This window comes from Mirounga leonina, unplaced genomic scaffold (genome assembly GCF_011800145.1).
Source record: "Mirounga leonina isolate KUSES-001 unplaced genomic scaffold, KU_Mleo_1.0 Mir_168, whole genome shotgun sequence".
In the NCBI taxonomy this organism is placed as follows: domain Eukaryota; kingdom Metazoa; phylum Chordata; class Mammalia; order Carnivora; family Phocidae; genus Mirounga; species Mirounga leonina.
In genome coordinates, this window is record NW_023270426.1 from 19,438,798 (window position 1) to 19,457,755 (window position 18,958).

The window sequence follows — 18,958 nt, forward strand, 5'->3', positions numbered from 1 at the left end:
TTTATTTATTTATTTATTTATTTATTTATTTATTTATTTATTTATTTGAGACAGAGAGACCACAGGCAGGAGGAAGGGCAGAGGGAGAGGGAGAAGCAGACTCCCTGCTGAGCAGGTAGTCCAACTCAGGGCTTGATCCCAGACCCCTGGAGTCATGACCTGAGCCAAAGGCAGATGGTTAACCGACTGAGCCACCCAGGCTTCCCTTTCCCCTGCATTTAAAGAAGAATGAATACTAATGCTTTTGAAACTTCCAAAAAATAGAAGAGGATAGAACACTTTTGAATTCATTACATCAGTCGAGCATTACCCTGATACCAAAGCCAAAGATATCACAAGGAAAGAAAACCATAGACAGATATTCCTTGTGAATACAGATGCAAAAATCCTCATGGAGATACTAACAAACTGAATCCAACAGCATACTTTAAAGGATTATACACCATGATCATGACACCATGATTCATTACTAGATTTATCCCTGGAATGCCTTCAACATATGAAAGTCAGTCAATGTAATACACCAGTAGAATGAAGGAAAGAAAATCCATGTTTGCATCAGTTCTTACTGAATAAGAATTTGACAAAATCCAATACCCTTTCATGATTTAAAAACAAACAACAAGCCAAACAAAACCTAACAAACTAGAAATAGAAGGGAAATTCCTTAACCTGATAATGGGTATTTATGAAAAAATCCAGTTAACATCATACTCAGGGGTGAAAGATTGGAAATCTTTCTAATCTAAATAAGATCAGAAAAACGACAAAGATGCCTGCTTTCTCCATTTTTAAAAATTATGCTGGAAGTCCTAGCCAAAGGAATTAAGAAAAAGTAATAAGATGTATTCAAATTGGAAAGGAAAAATTTTGATTATCTTTGTTTGCATGTGCCTTGATATTATGTATAGAGAATCCCAAAGAATACACACACCCCTATTAGGACTATTAAACTGAGCAAAGTTGTACGACACAGGTCAACAACAATAATCAGACATATTTCTATATATGAACAATGAACAATCTGAAAAAGAAATTAAGAAAATTCAACTTACAAAAGCATCCAAAATAATAAAATACCTAGGACTAGATTTCATCAAGGAGATGAGAGATGTGTGTCCTGAAAACTACAGAACATTGATGAAAGAAATAAGACCGACAATAATGGAAAGACATCCTGTATTCATGGATTAGAAGACTTGTTAAGACTTGTTACAGGGGTACCTTGCTGGCTCAGTTGGTTAAGCGACTGACTTTGGCTCAAGTTATGATATTGGGGTCCTGAGATTGGACCCTGAATGAGGCTTCTCACTCAGTGGGGAGTCTGCTTGTCCCTCTGCCCCTCCCCCTGCCTATACTCTCTCTCTCAAATGGGTAGATAAAAATCTTAAAAAAAAAAAAAACAAAGACTTGTTACAAAGACTACCCAGAGAGACCTACAAATTCAATGCAATCCCTATCAAAATTTCAAGACCCTTTTTTAAAAAAAGAAACTAAAAAGTAAATTCTCAAATTCATATGAATGTGCAAAGCTCCTTGAGTAGCCAAAACAATATTGCATATGAAGAACAGACTTGGAGGACTTGCACTTTCTGACTTCAAAACTTACTACAGAGATACTGTAATCAAAACAGTGTGGTACTGTCATAAGAATAGACATAGACGTATGGAATACAATTGAAATTCTAGGGATAAAACCAAATTAGGTATGGTTAATTGATTTTCGACAAGAATGCCAAGACCATTTAGTTGGGGCAGGAATAGTCTCTTCATCATATGGTTCTAGGACAACTTGATATCCACATGCAAAGAATAAACTTGGTCCCCTACCTTACACCATATTCAAAATTTAACTCAAAATGGGTCAACGTCCTAAATATAAAAGCTAGAATTCTTAGAAGAAACAGGGGTGAATGTTCATGACCTTGAATCTGGCAATAGATGCTTAGGTATGATGCCAAAAGCACATGCTTTTGTTAAAGGGAAAACAGATAAATTAGACCTCCTTAAATAAAAACATTTGTGAGTCTCAGGGAACTCTCAAGAGAGTGAATAGATAAGCCACAGAAAGGGAGAAAATATTTGCACATCATGAATCTGATAAATGGTTAACATGCAGATTAAAGAGCTCCCACACTCAACAGTAATAACATCAACAACAAAATAAACAACCCAATTTAAAAATATCCAAAGGACTTGAGTAGACATTTCTCTAAGGAAGATATACAAATGACCAATAAGCACATTAAAAGATGTTCAAAATCACTAGTCATTAGAATGGGAAATGTAAATCAAAATCATAATAAGATACAACTCCACACCCTAGTTATTACAGCTGTTATAAAATCAGAAACTGTGAAATGGAAAAGAACAAGTGTTGGTGATGTGGACATGAAGAAGTTAGAACCCTTGTGCATTGCTGGTGTGAATGTAAAATCATGTAGCTGCTCTAGAAAACATCTCAAAAAGTTAAACATAGAATTGCCATACGATCCAGCAATTCCACTTCCAAGTATATACGCAAAAGAATCGGAAACAGGGACTCAGATTCTTGTACACCAGTGTTCATGGCACCATTGTTCACAGTAGCCAAAAGGTGGAAGCAAATCACATGTTCATTGGCTGATGAATGGACAAAGAAAATGTGTCTATACATAAAATGGAATATTATTCAGCCTTAAAAAAGAATGAAATTGTGATACATGCTACAGTGTGGATAAACCTTGAATGCATTATGCTAAGTGAAATAAAACAGGTGTAAAAGGGCAAACATTGTATGGTTTCATCTATACGAAGTACCTAGAACAGGAAAATTCTGACAGAAAATAGAATGGAGTTTCCTGGGGGGCTGGGGGAGAGGGGAATGTGAAATTACTGTTTATTGGTACAGAGTTTCTCCTTGGGAGGATGAAATAGTTCTGGAAACAGATGGTGGTGATGGTTGCACAATATTGTGAATGCACTTAATTCCACTGAATTGATTGTATACCTAAAAATAGTTAAATATGGTAATTTTCATGTTATGTATATATTTTATCATAATCAAGAACAAAGATTATGAATATTCAAAACTAACCCCCTTTTCATTGAATTTTCCATTTTAAAATGATGAATTTTATGGTACATGAATTATACCTCAATTTTAAAAAATTTATGAGCTGACCTTTTGGAAAAGAGCAACAGAATAAGATCAAAAAGAAGGAAAAAGGAAGGAAAAGTAGAAGAAAAAAAGGAAAGTAGAAAAAAGGAAATAATAAAGAGCAAAAATTAATGAAATAGAAAGCAAAGATTCAATGGAAAGTATCAACAAAGCCAAAGTTAGACCTTAGAAAACAATTTAAAATAACTTTGTTCATGAGACAAGACAAATGGAAACCCTGAATCATGTTAGGGGTTTTTTTTGTTTAAGATTTTTTATTTATTCATTTGAGAGAGAGAGAAGGCAAGAGTATAAGCAGGGGGGAGCGGCAGAGGGAGAAGCAGGCTCCTCGCTGTGCACGGAGCCCTATGTGGGGCTCAATCCCAGGACCCCGCGATCATGACCTGAGCCAAAGGCAGATGCCTGATTGATGGAGTAACCCATGTGCCCCTTATATTAGGGATTTAAAAGGAAAATTACAGATACAGTAGATATCAGTAATCTAATAATTTTATGCCAATGAATTTGAAAACCTAGCTGAAATAAGATATTCTAGAAAAAATTTATAAAACTGATTTTCAATAAAAAAGCAAAAACCTGAAATAATCTTTATATGTCTTTATATTTCTTTTAATAGCTACAAAGCATTGAATTAGTAGTTAAAACTTTATCCCTGAAACCTACACACTAACCTGGACTAGATGGTTTTACATTCATGGAAATACAATTCCAAACATATAAAATGCTTGCAGTGATTAGATAAATGAGTATATTTGCCCTGCCCACAGACTGTTCATCTTGTGAGGCTAGTAAAACCATCATGCCAAACTAGGCAAGGATAGTATGAGAAAGAAAAATTATACCCAATTATATGAACATTAACACAAAAATCCCAAACAGAACATTAGGAAACTGAATTAGAAAATGGATGAAAAAGAGTATATATCATTGCCAAATTTTTTTTTTCAGGAATTCAAGTATTAGAAAAACCTACATATTTTATTAGCCAGCTTAAAACATTAAAGGAGAAAACAACCCCATAAGATAATTTCAAGAGAAGCAGAAAAAGTTTATCATAAATATCCTTCAATATAAAAACTTAGCGGGGCACCTGGGTGGCTCAGTTGGTTAAGGATCTGCCTTTGGCTCAGGTCATGATCTCAGGTCCTGGGATTGAGCCCCATGTCAGGCTCCCTGCTCAGCGGGGAGTCTGCGTCTTCCTCTCCCTCTTCCCCCGTTCGTGCTCTCTTTCTAATAAATAAATTTTTTAAAAATCTAAAAAAAAAAAAGAGATAAAAGCTTAGCAAACTAGGAATAGAAAGGACTTATTTTTAACCCAATTAAGGGTACCTATGTAAAACTTGTATCAAAGTTCACACACAGTGATGAAACTTTAGCAGTATTCTCTTTCAAGGTTTAGAAAAATACTGTCATTTCTGCATAGAACTCCCAAAAGAATCTGGAAAAAATTGTTAATTAATAAAGTTAATACTAATTAATAAAGCTAATAATTATAAAGTCCAGCAAATTTGCTGGATATATGATTAATAAATAAAATTAATTACATTTAATATATCAGCTATAAAACAGCACTTCTAATAACAAAATATGAAAAGTACTTAGACAAAAGATTTAATAAAATCTAATAAATCTCATAAAAGGTGTGTGATTTTTAAAAAATTTTATTTGAGAAAAAGAGAGCAAGAGCACAAGAGGGGGGAAGGACAGAGGGAGAAGCAGGTACCCTGCTGAGCAGGGAGCTCAGCATGGGACTTGATCCTAGGACCCCAGGATCATGACCCAAGCTAAAGGCAGACACTTTTTTTTTTTTAAAGATTTTATTTATTTGACAGAGAGAGAGACAGCGAGAGAGGGAACACAAGCAGGGGGAGTGGGAGAGGGAGAAGCAGGCTTCCTACTGAGCAGGAAGCCCGATGCGGGGCTCGAAACCAGGACCCCGGGATCATGACCTGAACTGAAGGCAGACGCTTAATGACTGAGCCACCCAGGCACCCCTAAAGGCAGACACTTAACCAACTGAGCCACCCAGGTGCCCCAGATTTGTGTGATCTTTAAGGAGAAAACAATTCAAATATATGAAGGTTGTTTAAAGAAAACAAAGAAATGGAAAGATCTATCAGACCATGGATAGAAAGGCTCAGTTTCTTAGAGGTGCAGTCTCCCCAAAGTAGTCCATAAAATCAATGCAATTCCAATAAGAAATAAAGGCAGAGTGTTTTTTATGGGTTGCCAAAAGCTGATGCTAAAATTAAGAGAACAAAATGAAAGAGTAAAAGCAAACAAGATGACTTTGAAAGTTAAAAGGGGAGAGAAGGCTAGACTTACCAGATAACCAGACTTTGTGTAGAGCTTTCGCAATGAAGGCAGGGTGAGGAGGCAGTAGACAGAGAGGCCAGTGCAACAGGGAAGAGTGCTGGGAAACAGACCCTGGTCCATACAGAGACAGCGTACCTGTCAGGGGGCGCTGTGGGCGAGTAGCCAAGGGGTGCCTTCTGCAGGAAATAGTACTGGGACCCTTGGTTGTGCATATGGAGAAAGCGTGTCACTGGAACTTGGCCTCACAGCAGACACAACTGGGTTAAAGACCCGACGTGGAAGTGACACTTCAAAATGTTTAGAAGAAAATACAGAATACTTGTATGATCTCAGGAGGGGAAGGTTTCTTAAAATACGAAATATATGTCGTGAAAAAATGGTTTGGTTCATTTGATTCCATTAAGATTTTAAACTTCTGTTCATCAAAAGATCATTGAAAAGGTGAAAACGTAAGTCAGCATCAGAGAAGGTATTTGTAACACATATAACAGGTAAAGAATCAGGATTCAAAATATCTGAAAAATTGATTGTTGTGCAGGCCAATAAGAAAAAAAATCCAGCAGAGAATTTGGCCAAAGATAAGAAACAGGCAGTTTACAATTTAAACATATAAAAAGATGTCCAGCTTCATTAATTAGAGAAATGACAAATAAAATAAAAAGTAAGATACCATTGCATATTCATCAGACTGACAAAAATGGAGAAGTTCAACAGAGGGAATTGTTGGTAAGCTCTTAAAGCAGTAGAAACATTGTGGTATTAAATTGGTACAATAGCTTCAGAAAACACATCTCACTATCCAGTGAAGTTGAAGGTGCTCATATCCTACAACTCGCTAATTCCACTTCTAGGTCTGTAACCGAGGGAAGCTTTACACATGGATATGATAAACTGTACACCAATTACTCACCCTTTTTGTCCTGTTATGCTGTTTGTAATAGTAAAAATTACCAACAAGCCAAATATCACCCAATGGGTAACTAGATAAATGAATTACAGTATTTTCATGAGTGGTATTGCTACATAGTAGTAAAACTATAAACTAGGTTTACACATATCAACATTGATGAATCTCATAGTTTTATTTATTTTTAGAGGTATTTATCCATTTAGGGGTGCCTGGGTGGCTCAGTTGGTTAAGCATCTGCCTCCAGCTCAGGTCATGATCTGGGGTTCCTGGGATTGAGCCCAGCATAGGGCTCCCTGCTCAGCGGGAAGCCTGCTTCTCCCTTCCCCCCGCACCACCCCCCCTGCCCCCCGCTCGTGCTCGCTCTCTTTCTTTCTCTCTCTCCTCTTCCCTTTGACTCCACACCATCCCCCAGTCCAGTCCGGTCTAAATCTCCCCTCTTGCTGGGTGACTGTGAGAAATCATTCTCCTGCTATCTGTCTCTTCCTCCCTAAGCCACCCCCCACTCGCCCTTCTTGCCAGCTTCCCGCCAGTCTCTTTTCCATCGAGATCTCTTAAAAATGTAAGTTAGCTCATATCTCTCCCTTGCTCAGAATCCTCCAAGGTGGAGGTTCAAATCCAAAGCTCTCACCAGGCCTTCCTACGTGGCCTGCCCCTCCAGCAGCATCTCCTGCTCTGCTTGCCCCTTTCTGTTCTAGCCATGCTGACTTTGCTGTTCTTTGAACAAACCGTTTCTCACCTGAACGCCCTAGTACTTGCCATTGGGGAACTTTGTCCCAGTTTTTATTATGGCTCCATTCCAAGGCCTCTACTCACCGCCTTTTCTTTCTTTCTTTTTTTTTTTTTTTTAAGATTTTATTTATTTATTTGATGGAGAGAGACACAGCGAGAGAGGGAACAGAAGCAGGGGGAGTGGGAGAGGGAGAAGCAGGCTTCCTGTGGAGCAGGGAGCCCAATGTGGGGCTTAATCCCAGGACTCTGGGATCATGACCTGAGCCGGAGGCAGACGCTTCACCGACTGAGCCACCCAGGCGCCCCCACCGCCTTTTCTAAAATAGCTGCCACGACTCTCCCTCCCCGACCTGACCAGTCCTTCTATCTCCTTTGGCTGTCTCCTCTACTCCCCTTCCTTCCTACCCGGTATTATATTATCTGTTATTTGTTTGAGCCTTCACTTCTGTCTCCCCCTACTAGATCATATGCTTCCTGGGGGCTGAACATTTTCTGTCTTATTCATTGTTATGTTTTCCCTACAACAGTTCTTGCTTGGCTCACGGGGCTGCTTAATCAAAGCTGCTTCAGTGAATGAATGCACTGATAACGAAGAGAAAGTTTTATCACCTAAGAAGTACCTTTTGGTAAAATCAAAGCCACTGGAGTTGTAGATGCATGAGAAGAATTTGAGTAAGATTATTTCATAAAGTATAGAAGTAGGAAAAAAGCAGACTGTTCCTCAGAAACAGTTAACTGATTTTCAGTGTGTGTGATGAATGGATGAATATTAGTAGATATTTCAGTATTTCATCTCTGCTCCAAAAAGTTTGGATATTCAGGTTGGCCAGAAAACTCCTGGGATCTTCTCTTTGGGAAAGATTACTTTTAGGTTACCTGAGGTGTTCAGTTGACTTAGACCGGGGTCTAGATGGCCATTCTGTCTTCTAGTCAGTCCGTCATTCTCAAGCACCCTGGGTGTGACCTAGCCCCAGGCTTAGGGCTGCAGGGAGGGAAGATGCAGAAGGGGAAGAGAATCAGACACACTGTGTGTCCGCTGGGTGCCTGTGACCCTGCCCGGGTTTCTCTCTCACGTGGGTGACTGGGGAGTGCCCTCCCCCTGAGATGCACACAGCCGATCTGGCGCCTCAGGCAGGGAGAGGGCAGAATGATGGGGTTCTGCAGCTTGGCCTGACCCTCTGACCCTCGGCTCCCCCGCAGGTCTCTGAGCTGGTCTTTGTGTCCATCTATAGCTCCGAGTTCTGCATGAAGCTCTACGTGGACCCCATCAACTACTGGAAGGATGGCTATAACCTGCTGGATGTAATCATTATCATCACTATCTTCATCCCCTACAGTCTCCGCAGATTCAAGGGCAAGCACTACCCCTACCTCAACATTGCTGATGGCATGCAGTCCCTGCGTATCCTCAAGCTTATAACCTATAGCCGTGGCATCCGGGTGAGTGGCCTGGGGGTGCTGTGCTCTGGGAGTGCAGGGGCCTGTGTGCCCACCAGCCCCTGAGGAAATCATCATTCTACCACCACCATCCAGTTATTGAATCCTACTGTATGGCAGGTTGATCTTTACCAATGTTACCTCATTTCATCTTAAAACAATTGAGGAAGGGTATCATTGGCTCTATTTTACAGATGAAGAAACTGAGACCCATGGTCACTCAGCAGTTAGATGCCACCCTGAGATCTGAAAGGTGTGGCTGACTCCAGGGGCCATGCAAACGTTTCCTCTCTCCCATACTACCAAAGGGACTGACTTTCTTATGGTACTACAGTCCTAGGAGTCTATAGCTCCTTGGTGGTGCTGGCCTCTCAATTTTAATTATATACTTTCCCCGTACAGCTAAAAATCTGCTGCTTCTCTTGATGGGACTGGTCTCATTACTTTGTTCAGGCAGCTCTAGGAATGGTGCTCCTGCTGAGAGGTCATGGGGTGACCGGTCTTTCTTTGGCTCAGGAGGTTTCAGAAAACTCCTCATAGCAGACCCAACCTGCCCTGAAGCATCCGTCCTGGGCACAGTATGTTTGCTCTGGCTCTGTGCCCCATGTCCACGCTTCTCCAGGAAGGGGATGCCTTGGACCCATTTGACCAGCTCGGGTGTGTGTCAGCCTGTTTTGCTGAGAGATTGCCCCTAGCCCAGCCTGGACGTCTGTCTGGGACCTCGGCCCTACACTTAGCAGCCCCAGGCCTGGGGGACGAGATGAGGACAATGTTGAAGAGTTCCCCCTGCCACAGACCCCTGTTCATTCATTGCATGCTCTCATGTAGTCACATGCCTGTGGGTCCCCTCCCAGACAGTGGAGGCCAGGCCTCCTGTCCTTCCCTTAGTGGTGCGGCTCCTGGAAAGAGGTGGCCATAACTCCTACTCCCCACTTCCTTACCTGTCATTTGTGCCCTGGCTTCTTCCCTCCAAAGGAACTAGCCTCTCTGAGGTAGTCAACAACCTCCTTGTCACCAAGTCCATCGGCCAATTCCATTGGCACCCCGTCACTGCCTTCTCTTAGGGTTCCTCCAGCCTCTTGAGCTCGATGTCTTGGGTGCGTGCTGTTTCTCAAGACTATACCCCAAGTTCTCTTCACCCACCACACCCTGCATATCCTCTTTGGGTGATCTTTTCCACGTTTCAGGGGTCTTCACCTTGCCCACGCTTCTCTCTGACTCCAGACACACGGCCTCTCATGTGCTCCTCAAACCCATCCCGTCTGAGCTGGAAGTCATCACTCTCCCCCACCCTCGCCTCCCCAGACCCCGGCCCCTCCTCCTGTGTTGTGTCTTTTTGTGAAGGCTGCACCCCACCCCCATTCAACAGCCAGGTCATAAATTTGAGCGTCAGCATTGACGCCTCTGTCTTAAAGTCCTGGTGTGTGGCCTCCTATGTAGTTAGTGACCCGTCCTCATCTTTTCTCCATCAGCACTCACCTTCATCAGGATTCCCGTACTGGCTTCCCACACTCCTGAGAGGGCCCTGAGGCAGGAATGCCCCTGCAGCTGGGGAGAATCTTTAAAGGGTACATCAACTTGTGGCAGCCTTCCTTTCAAACCTGAGAGTGGCTCCCCTTGTTTGTGGCTAGAGATAGACCCTATAATGTGTCCTAGAAGCGGGGGAAGGGAGCGTCAGAGGTGCCAGACATTGGAGTCCATGGCAGGTAGGGATGGTGGCAAGGTGGGTGGACAGGAAAGAGGACTGGAGGTCCTTGGGAAGTGGATGCTGGGTGATGAGGACCTCAGACTGAGACAACAGTCAGACAGTTGGAAGTATAGGCTGCTTTTTGCAGGTGTTGGGCACCAAAGGAGCAGGAGCTGAAAGCAGTGCAAGGGTCACTGGGGATGAGGGAGTCAAGGGACAAAGAGGCCTGGGGGATGGTTGATATTCCATAGGGGTGCTGAAGGCCCCGAGGACGATAGCAGCATGGCGTGGAGCCTGGAGGCAGAGATCCCAAGACACGAGGGGGTGTGGTTAGCTAGAAGGCTGGCTCTTTCTGGAAGGAGGGGCTTTGCCCATGGAGGTAGCATTTCTGAGGGTGAGGCAGGGGTGGCCTCCTCAATCAGGCCAGTGGGGACTAGGCAGCCTCCCTTGAGCTGGCTACTGAGGAGTGATGTCCTGCCGAGGAGCGGGTTTTCAGGTGAGGCCAGGAAAGAGGTCACCATGGAACGAAGGTGGCAGAGACCTCCAGGAGGCATGTGAGGAAGGAGGATGATGGCTGTGGGCTGAGGGAAAGGAAGCCCAGGGCTTCATGGGGAGGAGGGAGCCATATGGGACTGGGGTCTGGGGGAGGGCCAGTGACCGAGCCTGGCACCTTGTCAAGCTGAGGGCACGAGCTGTCTGCCGAGTACATCGTCTTGGCTCTGTCGTGGCAGCCTGGTCTGAAAGAGCCTGAGGTTTAGGGCCTGGCAGGGACACCCCATCTTTCCAGGGCAGCGATCTAGTGATGAGAAGACAGCCCTCCCTGCTGGCCAAGGTCTGTCCCAGGGCTCAGCCTGGCTTGCTTGGTGACTGCAGACCTTTGTTCAGCCTTTGGTTCTTGTAGACATGAACAGAGACCCATGGACATGCAGACAGAATATTCACACAGACATCCATGGCCCATGTTTGACCTCAGGGGTTTCTGTCATTCAGCAGAGCCTTGCATCCCAAAGTTGTTCCCTGGGGACGACCAGGCCACTTGGCTGTGGCTCACCTATGGCCTTCGGGATATCATAGGACCCCAGATCCCTAGGGGCAGAGAAGTGACTCTAGATCACACAGCCTCTGTACATTGGCCAGGTGGGGCTGGAGGTGCCAGAGGTGGGACCCGTACCTCTGCTAATTTATATTCACTGAAATCATAGCCTCAGAGCCCACAGAGCTGGCACTCTGGCACATTCCTGGGTCCTGTCCCCTGATGAATTAAAATGACACTCTCTGCCCCCACTCAGGGCAATAAACCTATACGGTGAGGGAATAGTTCCGTGTTGTTTTGCACACAGACAGGGTCTGTGGGCTGGGCAGCCGAGGGCCACACTGCCCCCGTTCCTCTGCATTTCAGCCCAAAGAACTACCTTCCGGTGCGGGACTCCTGCCCCTTGGAGCTCATCACCTTCCCTGCCCTGCCTCTAGCTCTTCCCCATAGCCTGAGTGCCTCGGGGCCAGGAGGACAGCTCCAGCTTGACCCAGAGCCCGGGAGAGCTGAACTAGGGGCGATGAATTGCTTCCCCAAAGAAAGAGTCTGGGAATTCAAAATCAGGCACCTTTGAAAGCCCCGGATTTCCTCGGGAAGGAGCTACCAGCCTGTGGGGTTTGGGGCAACCATCTGCTGGGATTGGATTTCCATACCTCCGGACTGCAGACTAACGGGGCCTGCCTGGACTCTGCTCCAAGAACATTGTCAAGGCCAGCCGTCAGGAGTCCCACGTGTCAGGGCTTCTGGAGAGCAGGACTTCTCCTCCACTGTTCTCCAGGCTGCTTGGCTTTGGCCTCAGGTCGCACTGGGCTTCGGGCTGGCCTAGAAGTGGGACCCCCAGCTTGAGAATGTCCTCCCCATTCTCCGATGCTCCGGGTTCTCCCGCTCGGGGCTGCCCCTTTCCTGCCTGCCTGGGCAGGCCTCTTCTGCGGACTGCGTCCCAGGGTAGTGTTTCTCATGAGTGCTTGCCTCTTCCCTCTCAGTCGTCTTGGGAAAGAAGTTCTGTCTCTGTCTCGCAGGGAGGGAGGCGGTTTTGTACATCTCACCTCTTCTGGAATGAATCCCCAAACCCTGATTCTCTTCCCCCAAGGAGAGGGACGCATTCCCCTCTGCCAGGAGCTGTCCAGCCAGTCCACGTGCAGCACCAGGGCTCTCTGCTGGTCTTTCCGCTTCCCAAGTCATCCCATACTGTCAGCGCTTCACTGTCCCAGGGCTCAGCTCTCTCCAGTATTTCTGTTCTAGTGTGAAGCCAATAAACAGTTTCTTGACCTGGAGAAGGGGGCCCTAGTGGGTGAAGTTGGTGGCACAAGGCAAAGGGCTCAGGAGTTGGTCCTAGCTCTGCCGCTATATTGGCCAAGACTTCTTGCTTTTCTGAGCCTCTGCTTCCTCATCTTGAAACGTGACAGATGATAATGCCCACCTGCTTTAAAATGATATCCGTGGCAGCATCTAGGTAGGTGACCGTGTCTTGAGCACCAAGTGCATGCAAGACTCTGGGGTGTGGAGAATGAACAATGAGGAGCCATACGCTGTGCTCCCCAGGAGTGGTCAACATAGTGGGAGGCCAGACAGATGCCCACTTCCTAGGGGATGACTGAGGTCATGGGATGGAGACCTACCTGTGGAACAGGACCCAGAAAGAATGGGAAGCCACGCTCCCCTCAGCTTTCATCATTCCCATACCCGGGGTAGCTCTGCTACTTCTCCTGGGCTTGGCAGAGCATGCAGAGCTGGCCCTCAGCTGAGAGGTAAGAGCAGACACCTTGGGATGACCCAGAGGCAGGCCCGGGCTCAAGTGGAGTGGCTAGTGGTGCTGCTGGGGAGACACCCAGGCCTGAGGACCATCTGCCCATGGCTGACTGATGGTGGGGCCAGGCACTGCTCAACCACTATTGTGTTGGTCCAGCCCTCAGTCTGGGCACAGTTCCCATCCATCCATCCATCCATCCATCCATCCATCCATCCATCCATCCAACCCTTTATGGGGCCTGGCACTGGTTGCTGGGGCCAGCTGGGGTGTGGGCAGACTGGACCTGTCCGCTGAGCCCCACTCAGCCTGGCAGCCTGGCCTAGCCCCAGTGCTTCTGCCTTGTAGACACTCATCACTGCCGTGGGGCAGACAGCCTACATCGTGGCCTCCGTGCTCTTCCTGCTCTTCGTCCTCATGTTCATCTTCGCTATCTTGGGCTTCTGCCTGTTTGGACTTCCAGACAGGGGTGATCAGAATAACTGGGGGAACCTGGCTGTGGCCTTCTTCACCCTCTTCAGCTTGGCCACGGTACTGTGTTTGGGAACAAGGGTGGGGGCAGGGGCCTTAAGAAGGGAATGCTAGGGGTGCCTGGGGGGCTCAATTGGTTAAGTGACTGCCTTCGGCTCAGGTCATGATCCCAGGGTCCCGGGATTCGGCCCCACGTCAGGCTCTCTGCTCCGTGGGAAGCCTGCTTCTCCCTCTCCCTCTGCTGCTCCCCCTGCTTGTGCTCTCTCTCTCTGTCAAATAAATAAAAAAAAATCTTTAAAAAAAGAAGAAGAAGGGAGTGCCAGTTGGTGTGGCTGTGTGGACAGGCTGGGCCTTACATGGGGTCTTCCTCATGTTCAGGTACTTAGCTGGGCTGGGGATGCTAAAGGCTGGCCTCCCAGGACTAAGCCAGGGCCCTGGCCAGGGTTCCATTCCTCTCTCTGATCTTGTGACTCCTTAGAGCATTCCCATTTGTCCCACAGGGCTGTAAAACTTTCAAAGAGTTCTCAAAAGATAACTCATTTGGATCAAGTTTACTTTAGAAATGAAACCCATGTCACATAGGCTTTCTGGGACTAGGCTGAAGTTGCCTGCAAAGCCCAAGTCTAGAAAGAGAGACTCCGGGGTCTTTCTAAAGGAGAGTCTTGCAGAGGAAGGATGGGAGGGTGGGCTTTTGGAGAAGAGCCCCCAGGGCACCTTGGCCAGTAGTATCTGTACCCCATGGAGCCTTGCGTCCCCAGCCGCATGCATGGGCTGGAGTCATTGGAAGGGGGCGGTGGTGAGGGGCTGCTGTAAGGCAGAGCCAGCTGCGTCCTCAGGGGGGCTGGGGCTGCCCGGCGGGGCCTGGGCACCCGGCACACCCTGCCGTGCCCACGCAGGTCGATGGCTGGACAGACCTGCAACAGCAGCTGGATAGTCGCAACTTGGCTCTCAGCCGGACGTTCACCATCATCTTCATCTTGCTTGCCTCCTTCGTCTTCCTCAGTATGTTCGTGGGTGTGATGATCATTCACACTGAGGTGAGGCTGCACTTGTAAGGACGGGGGGGTCGGCTTGGATGTGGCAGGCGGAGCCGTAGGCCCAGTCTCCAGGGAGGCGAGGAGGTGGCTCCGTGGGCCCTCCCTTGCCCAGCCCCGCTCTTCTCCCTGGGCCAGGGCATTTCCCTGCCTCGTGATGGCGGTCAGCAAGAAGGGGGGCTTGCGGGGTCCCTGCAGCTGCAGAGGGCAGCTTGAGTTGGGGGCTGGCCCTGCATGGAGGGGGCTCCTCCTGCTGAGGAGCAATGCAAGGCTAGGGAAGAAGGCAGATGGGGGGGGTGGTATGCCGTGAGAGCCTGCAGCTTACCTCCGTCTTCCCCCTCTCTAGGACTCCATCAAAAAGTTTGAGCGGGAGCTGTTGGCGGAGCGGCACATGACGCTCATGGAGGAGAAGCAGGTGATTCTAAAGCGGCAGCAGGAAGAGGTCAGCAAGCTGATGCAGATGCAGGTGGGCCATCTCCCGGCAGGTGGGGAAACAGGCCCATGGACAAAGAGGGCCTTGGGGCCAGTGTGGACGGTAGGTGGTGTCAGCCATCTCTGGTCTCAGGTAAGGCAGGTTCTGATGCCCTGGGTTTTCCACAGTTGGGCTTTATTCTCTACATTTTTGTATATGTCTGGACCTCTGAGAGAGTTGAGTACTGTAGTTATAGTTTCTCCCTTCTTCCGGGGCACAACTCCACTGCCAGGCCTTCTGCCTGGAATGCTCTTAAAATCTTTTTTTTTTTTTTTTTAAAGATTTTATTTATTTATTTGAGAGAGAGAGAATGAGAGACAGAGAGCATGAGAAGGAGGAAGGTCAGAGGGAGAAGCAGACTCCCTCCCGAGCAGGGAGCCCGATGCGGGACTCGATCCCGGGACTCCAGGATCATGACCTGAGCCGAAGGCAGTCGCTTAACCAACTGAGCCACCCAGGCGCCCTGGAATGCTCTTGTTACTCATGCTCCCTGGTCGTCAGGCAGCCATAGGCCCTGTCCAGTGTGTGGGGTGAGGCCATGGAGGTCCTGACAGGTGCTACTCAACTCCGGTTTTTCTAAAGTGGAACGAGGATGAGCATAGCAGGCTGGAGATCTTCTGTCAAGCATGATACACCTGTGAAAGCCTGGGAGTGAGCCTTCTTTTTTCAGCCTAAGCTCTCCGAGCTCCTCAGGCTGGGTGCTGGGTGCTCTGCTGGGTCCTGAACCCCTGCTGCTCCTCCCCTCTGCAGCCAGTGCATCCCTCCTGAGCCCCTTCTCTGAGCTGGAGTCATCTGCCTGTCTTGGCTGTGCCCGAGTTTGTGCAGGGTAGGGTGAGACCACGCCGAGCCACACACACTCAGGCTCTCACTGGTTCCTTTCTGGGTCACCTGTCCTCATGTCAGTGATGGTGGCTCACAAGGCTGCTGTGGCCAGGGGGGCCAAGGCTTGGAGGGAGTCGGGTGAACCTGTGATTCGGTGCAGGACTTACCCTGGGGCTGGGGTCAGGCCTTTGCCTGGGCCTCTCGTGAGGGGTTCCTGTGCCTTCCTCTTCACTGCCCTCTTTATGCTTCCCTCTCTAGAAAAATGCTGACTACAGAAGTTTCAGTGAGCTGGTAGAGAACTTCAAGAAGACCCTGCGGCACACTGACCCCATGGTCCTGGATGATTTTGGCACCAGCCTGCCCTTCATCGATGTCTATTTGTCCACTCTGGACAACCAGGACACTACGATCTACAAGTCAGTACCCACCCCACTGCCCCTGGCCCTGGAGACCAGGCCTTTCCTGGTCCCTAGGCTTCCTTCAGGGTGGGGCCATGGCAGGGGCCATGGGAAAGCAGGGGGACGGTGGCCTGTCTGCAAGTGGCTGAAGTGAGGCCCTTCCTGGGCGTGCAGGACTCCCTGTGTGCACGGGGGCTGCATTGCCGTGTGGACAGGCCTGTTGCTCAGGGACCTCTGCTCCCCTGGGCCTCCCTGACCTGCTCTCACTGGCCTTGAAGTGCTGGGTTGGACTCTTCGGGCCCCTCCTCACTACTCACTTTTCAGAAGTCAGACGAAAGAGCACTGATTGGCAAGGCAGGAGCTGAGGCTCCTGGCCTCGTTCTGCTACGACCTTCCTTTGTGACTCTGGGAGGTCCCTGCCCCTTTTCCACCTGTCACCTGAGGGCTGATGCTCCAAACGCAGTGTGGGGGGCTTTGAGTTGGCCCGGCCCAGGGCTGTGCTCCGTGTGCTTTAGCTGGAGTTATACCTGACCATTAGTGAGCAGGAAGGGGAGGGGCATGGCCACTAAGGAGTCACAGGGGGCTCCTGAGTGAGGACGGACACCAGGGGGCTGGCTTCATGACCGAAGCCTGCTGGAGGGCTTCACAGACTGGAGGAACTCAAAGGAGGGGGTCAGGGAACCTCCATATTTCGCCGAAGAGTGGGCCAGGTAGTGTCTGGTCACCTCCACATAGTCACCTCATTGACAGCTCAGGATTTGGTGTCTCCAACCTGACACGTGTGTTGAAATACCTTACTCCGGGGAACACGGGTAGAGCAGCGGCCCTGGATTCCAGCTGACCCGATCTGGCTCTACAGTCCTTGCTCTTCCCTGCACCCACACCTACCAGGCGTGGGGAATCCAAGGTGCGGACATGCAGTGGGCAGGGCTCAGGGGGCGTGGAGCCCACGTTGAGCCCAGGCCCCCTCCCCCTGGTTCCACTTCCAGGCTTCAGGAGCTGTACTACGAGATCGCGCACGTGTTGAGCCTGATGCTCGAAGACTTGCCGCAGAAGAAACAGTCCCAGTCCTCTGAAAAGGCTGATGAGAAGTAGGGGGGGGCGTGGGCACCCAGGCACCGAGGTGCCTCGCAAGCCGTGACAGGCCCTCGTTCAACACAGGCTTTCTGAATTGCCCTCTCTGCAGTTGCTTAAGCTTGTGGTATTTCCCAGCCGTGGGGGGTTGGGCCTGGGAAGAGCCCATGAAGTCCGATTGACTGCCCCCCCTCAACATGATACAGCCAGGCCTGGGGAGTAGGGGGAGGGATGCTCAAGACTTGCCCTTGGCCAGACGCCATGTCCAGGGGCCACACTGGCTCTCTCCTCCCTTGACCCCAGCAGCGAGGACTCCCTGGGCTCCTGGGAAAGCCACCTGAGGACTCCAGACCAAGAAGGGCCTCCAGCAGCCCCATATGGCTCCTTTGAGCTGGGGTAGCCTCACTGATCTTGGAACCTCTTAAAGCTGGGCTCCTCTTTGTGGGTGCCCCACCCCAGGCAAAGCAACATTTCTCTCTATGCACCTCCTCCCGTGGGGACCTGTCTTTGGAAGCTGACTGCTTTTCTCTAGGCTCACAGTGGTCGTGATGCCCCAAAGGGTACAGGGGGCACCTCCTAGAGGGGTCAAAGGAGCAGCAGTATTGGGCACTTTGGGCTGTTGGTTAGTTAGGACTTTTCACTTGAAAGGTGGCATTTTCGGTGTCATTCCTGGCCACATGGCTAGCAGAGTTGTGACACTCCCTTGATCCGGCCATGATGGCATCTTCTGAAGACACGGGGCGGGGCGGGCAGGGTTGGCTGACACCCCTTTGTCCCTGACTGGCCAGGCCAGAGGCCCTGTGGTGCCCCTCTGCTCCCACTGCTGGGGGCTGTTCTCGAGGCCCATTCCTTTAGCAGGGCCCCATCTGACAGAAGGAGGACGGAGTTCTGGGCAGAGCTTGGGCGGCGGGGGACACCAGCACCTACAGTTGAGGGAAAAAAAGCCCCAGACCCACAATGGGGAGTCGGGTCAGCAGAAAACATGGGGGGTAAAATTGAGAGTGGTTGGACAAAGGGTCCCCTGTGTGGACCCACGGTCTCCGGGCACAGGTGACAACTCTTCCAAGGCCATGGGACAAGGGCACTTGGAAACCTTTCCTCGTGTTTTTGTTCATACATCCAACTACTATTTACTGAGCTGGGCCGGGTGCTGGGGGTGCTGTCATGAAAACCCACAGTCCAGTTCTGGTCCTCTTGGGGCGCTCGGTTGTGTAGAGGAACCAGTAATCCAGCCAGACTGGATGAGAGAAATTTCCCTAAGGAAGTGACAGTTGTTTGCACGCAGAGAGCACGTGTCTTCTAAGAGACTCAAATCATTGCCATTTGCAAATGTTCACACTCACATCGTGTAAAAATGCAGAGAAGTCTTGCTCTGGAGAGTGAGACCCGCCACCATGTTATCGGGGAGCCCTCCGAGGGCAGGGGTGATAGCCTCGTTTCCCGAGGCGCAGAAAACTTCATGCCAGTGCCCCTGTGGGGGGGGGGGTGGCGGGGGGGGTGCTGAAGTATGCAGGTTGTGGGTGCCCTTCGTGGAGCGGGGAGAGGCCCAGGGCTTTATGCCTGTGGTGCCTGGCCGGGAAGGCTGGGGGCTTCCATGGCCGCTCTGAGGGTGGAGCCCCCTCTGTAGGACAGGCCTCGGGGCCAGGGCTCTGGTCCAGGCGTGGGGCA

The 18,958-nt window shown here is 49.1% G+C and overlaps 1 protein-coding gene across 1 annotated transcript in view; it reads left to right on the forward strand.

The window, feature by feature from the left end:
* Positions 1 to 18,754, forward strand: part of CATSPER3 (cation channel sperm associated 3) — a 34,992-nt gene extending 16,238 nt beyond the window's left edge. Inside the window, exons 3-8 of the mRNA XM_035014169.1 lie at positions 8,316 to 8,555; positions 13,368 to 13,550; positions 14,387 to 14,527; positions 14,871 to 14,990; positions 16,077 to 16,234; positions 17,206 to 18,754. Of these exons, the coding sequence (XP_034870060.1) occupies positions 8,316 to 8,555; positions 13,368 to 13,550; positions 14,387 to 14,527; positions 14,871 to 14,990; positions 16,077 to 16,234; positions 17,206 to 17,311 (948 nt within the window). The 3' untranslated portion in view covers positions 17,312 to 18,754. The remainder of the gene's footprint in view (positions 1 to 8,315; positions 8,556 to 13,367; positions 13,551 to 14,386; positions 14,528 to 14,870; positions 14,991 to 16,076; positions 16,235 to 17,205) is intronic.
* Positions 18,755 to 18,958: the final 204 nt, after the last annotated feature.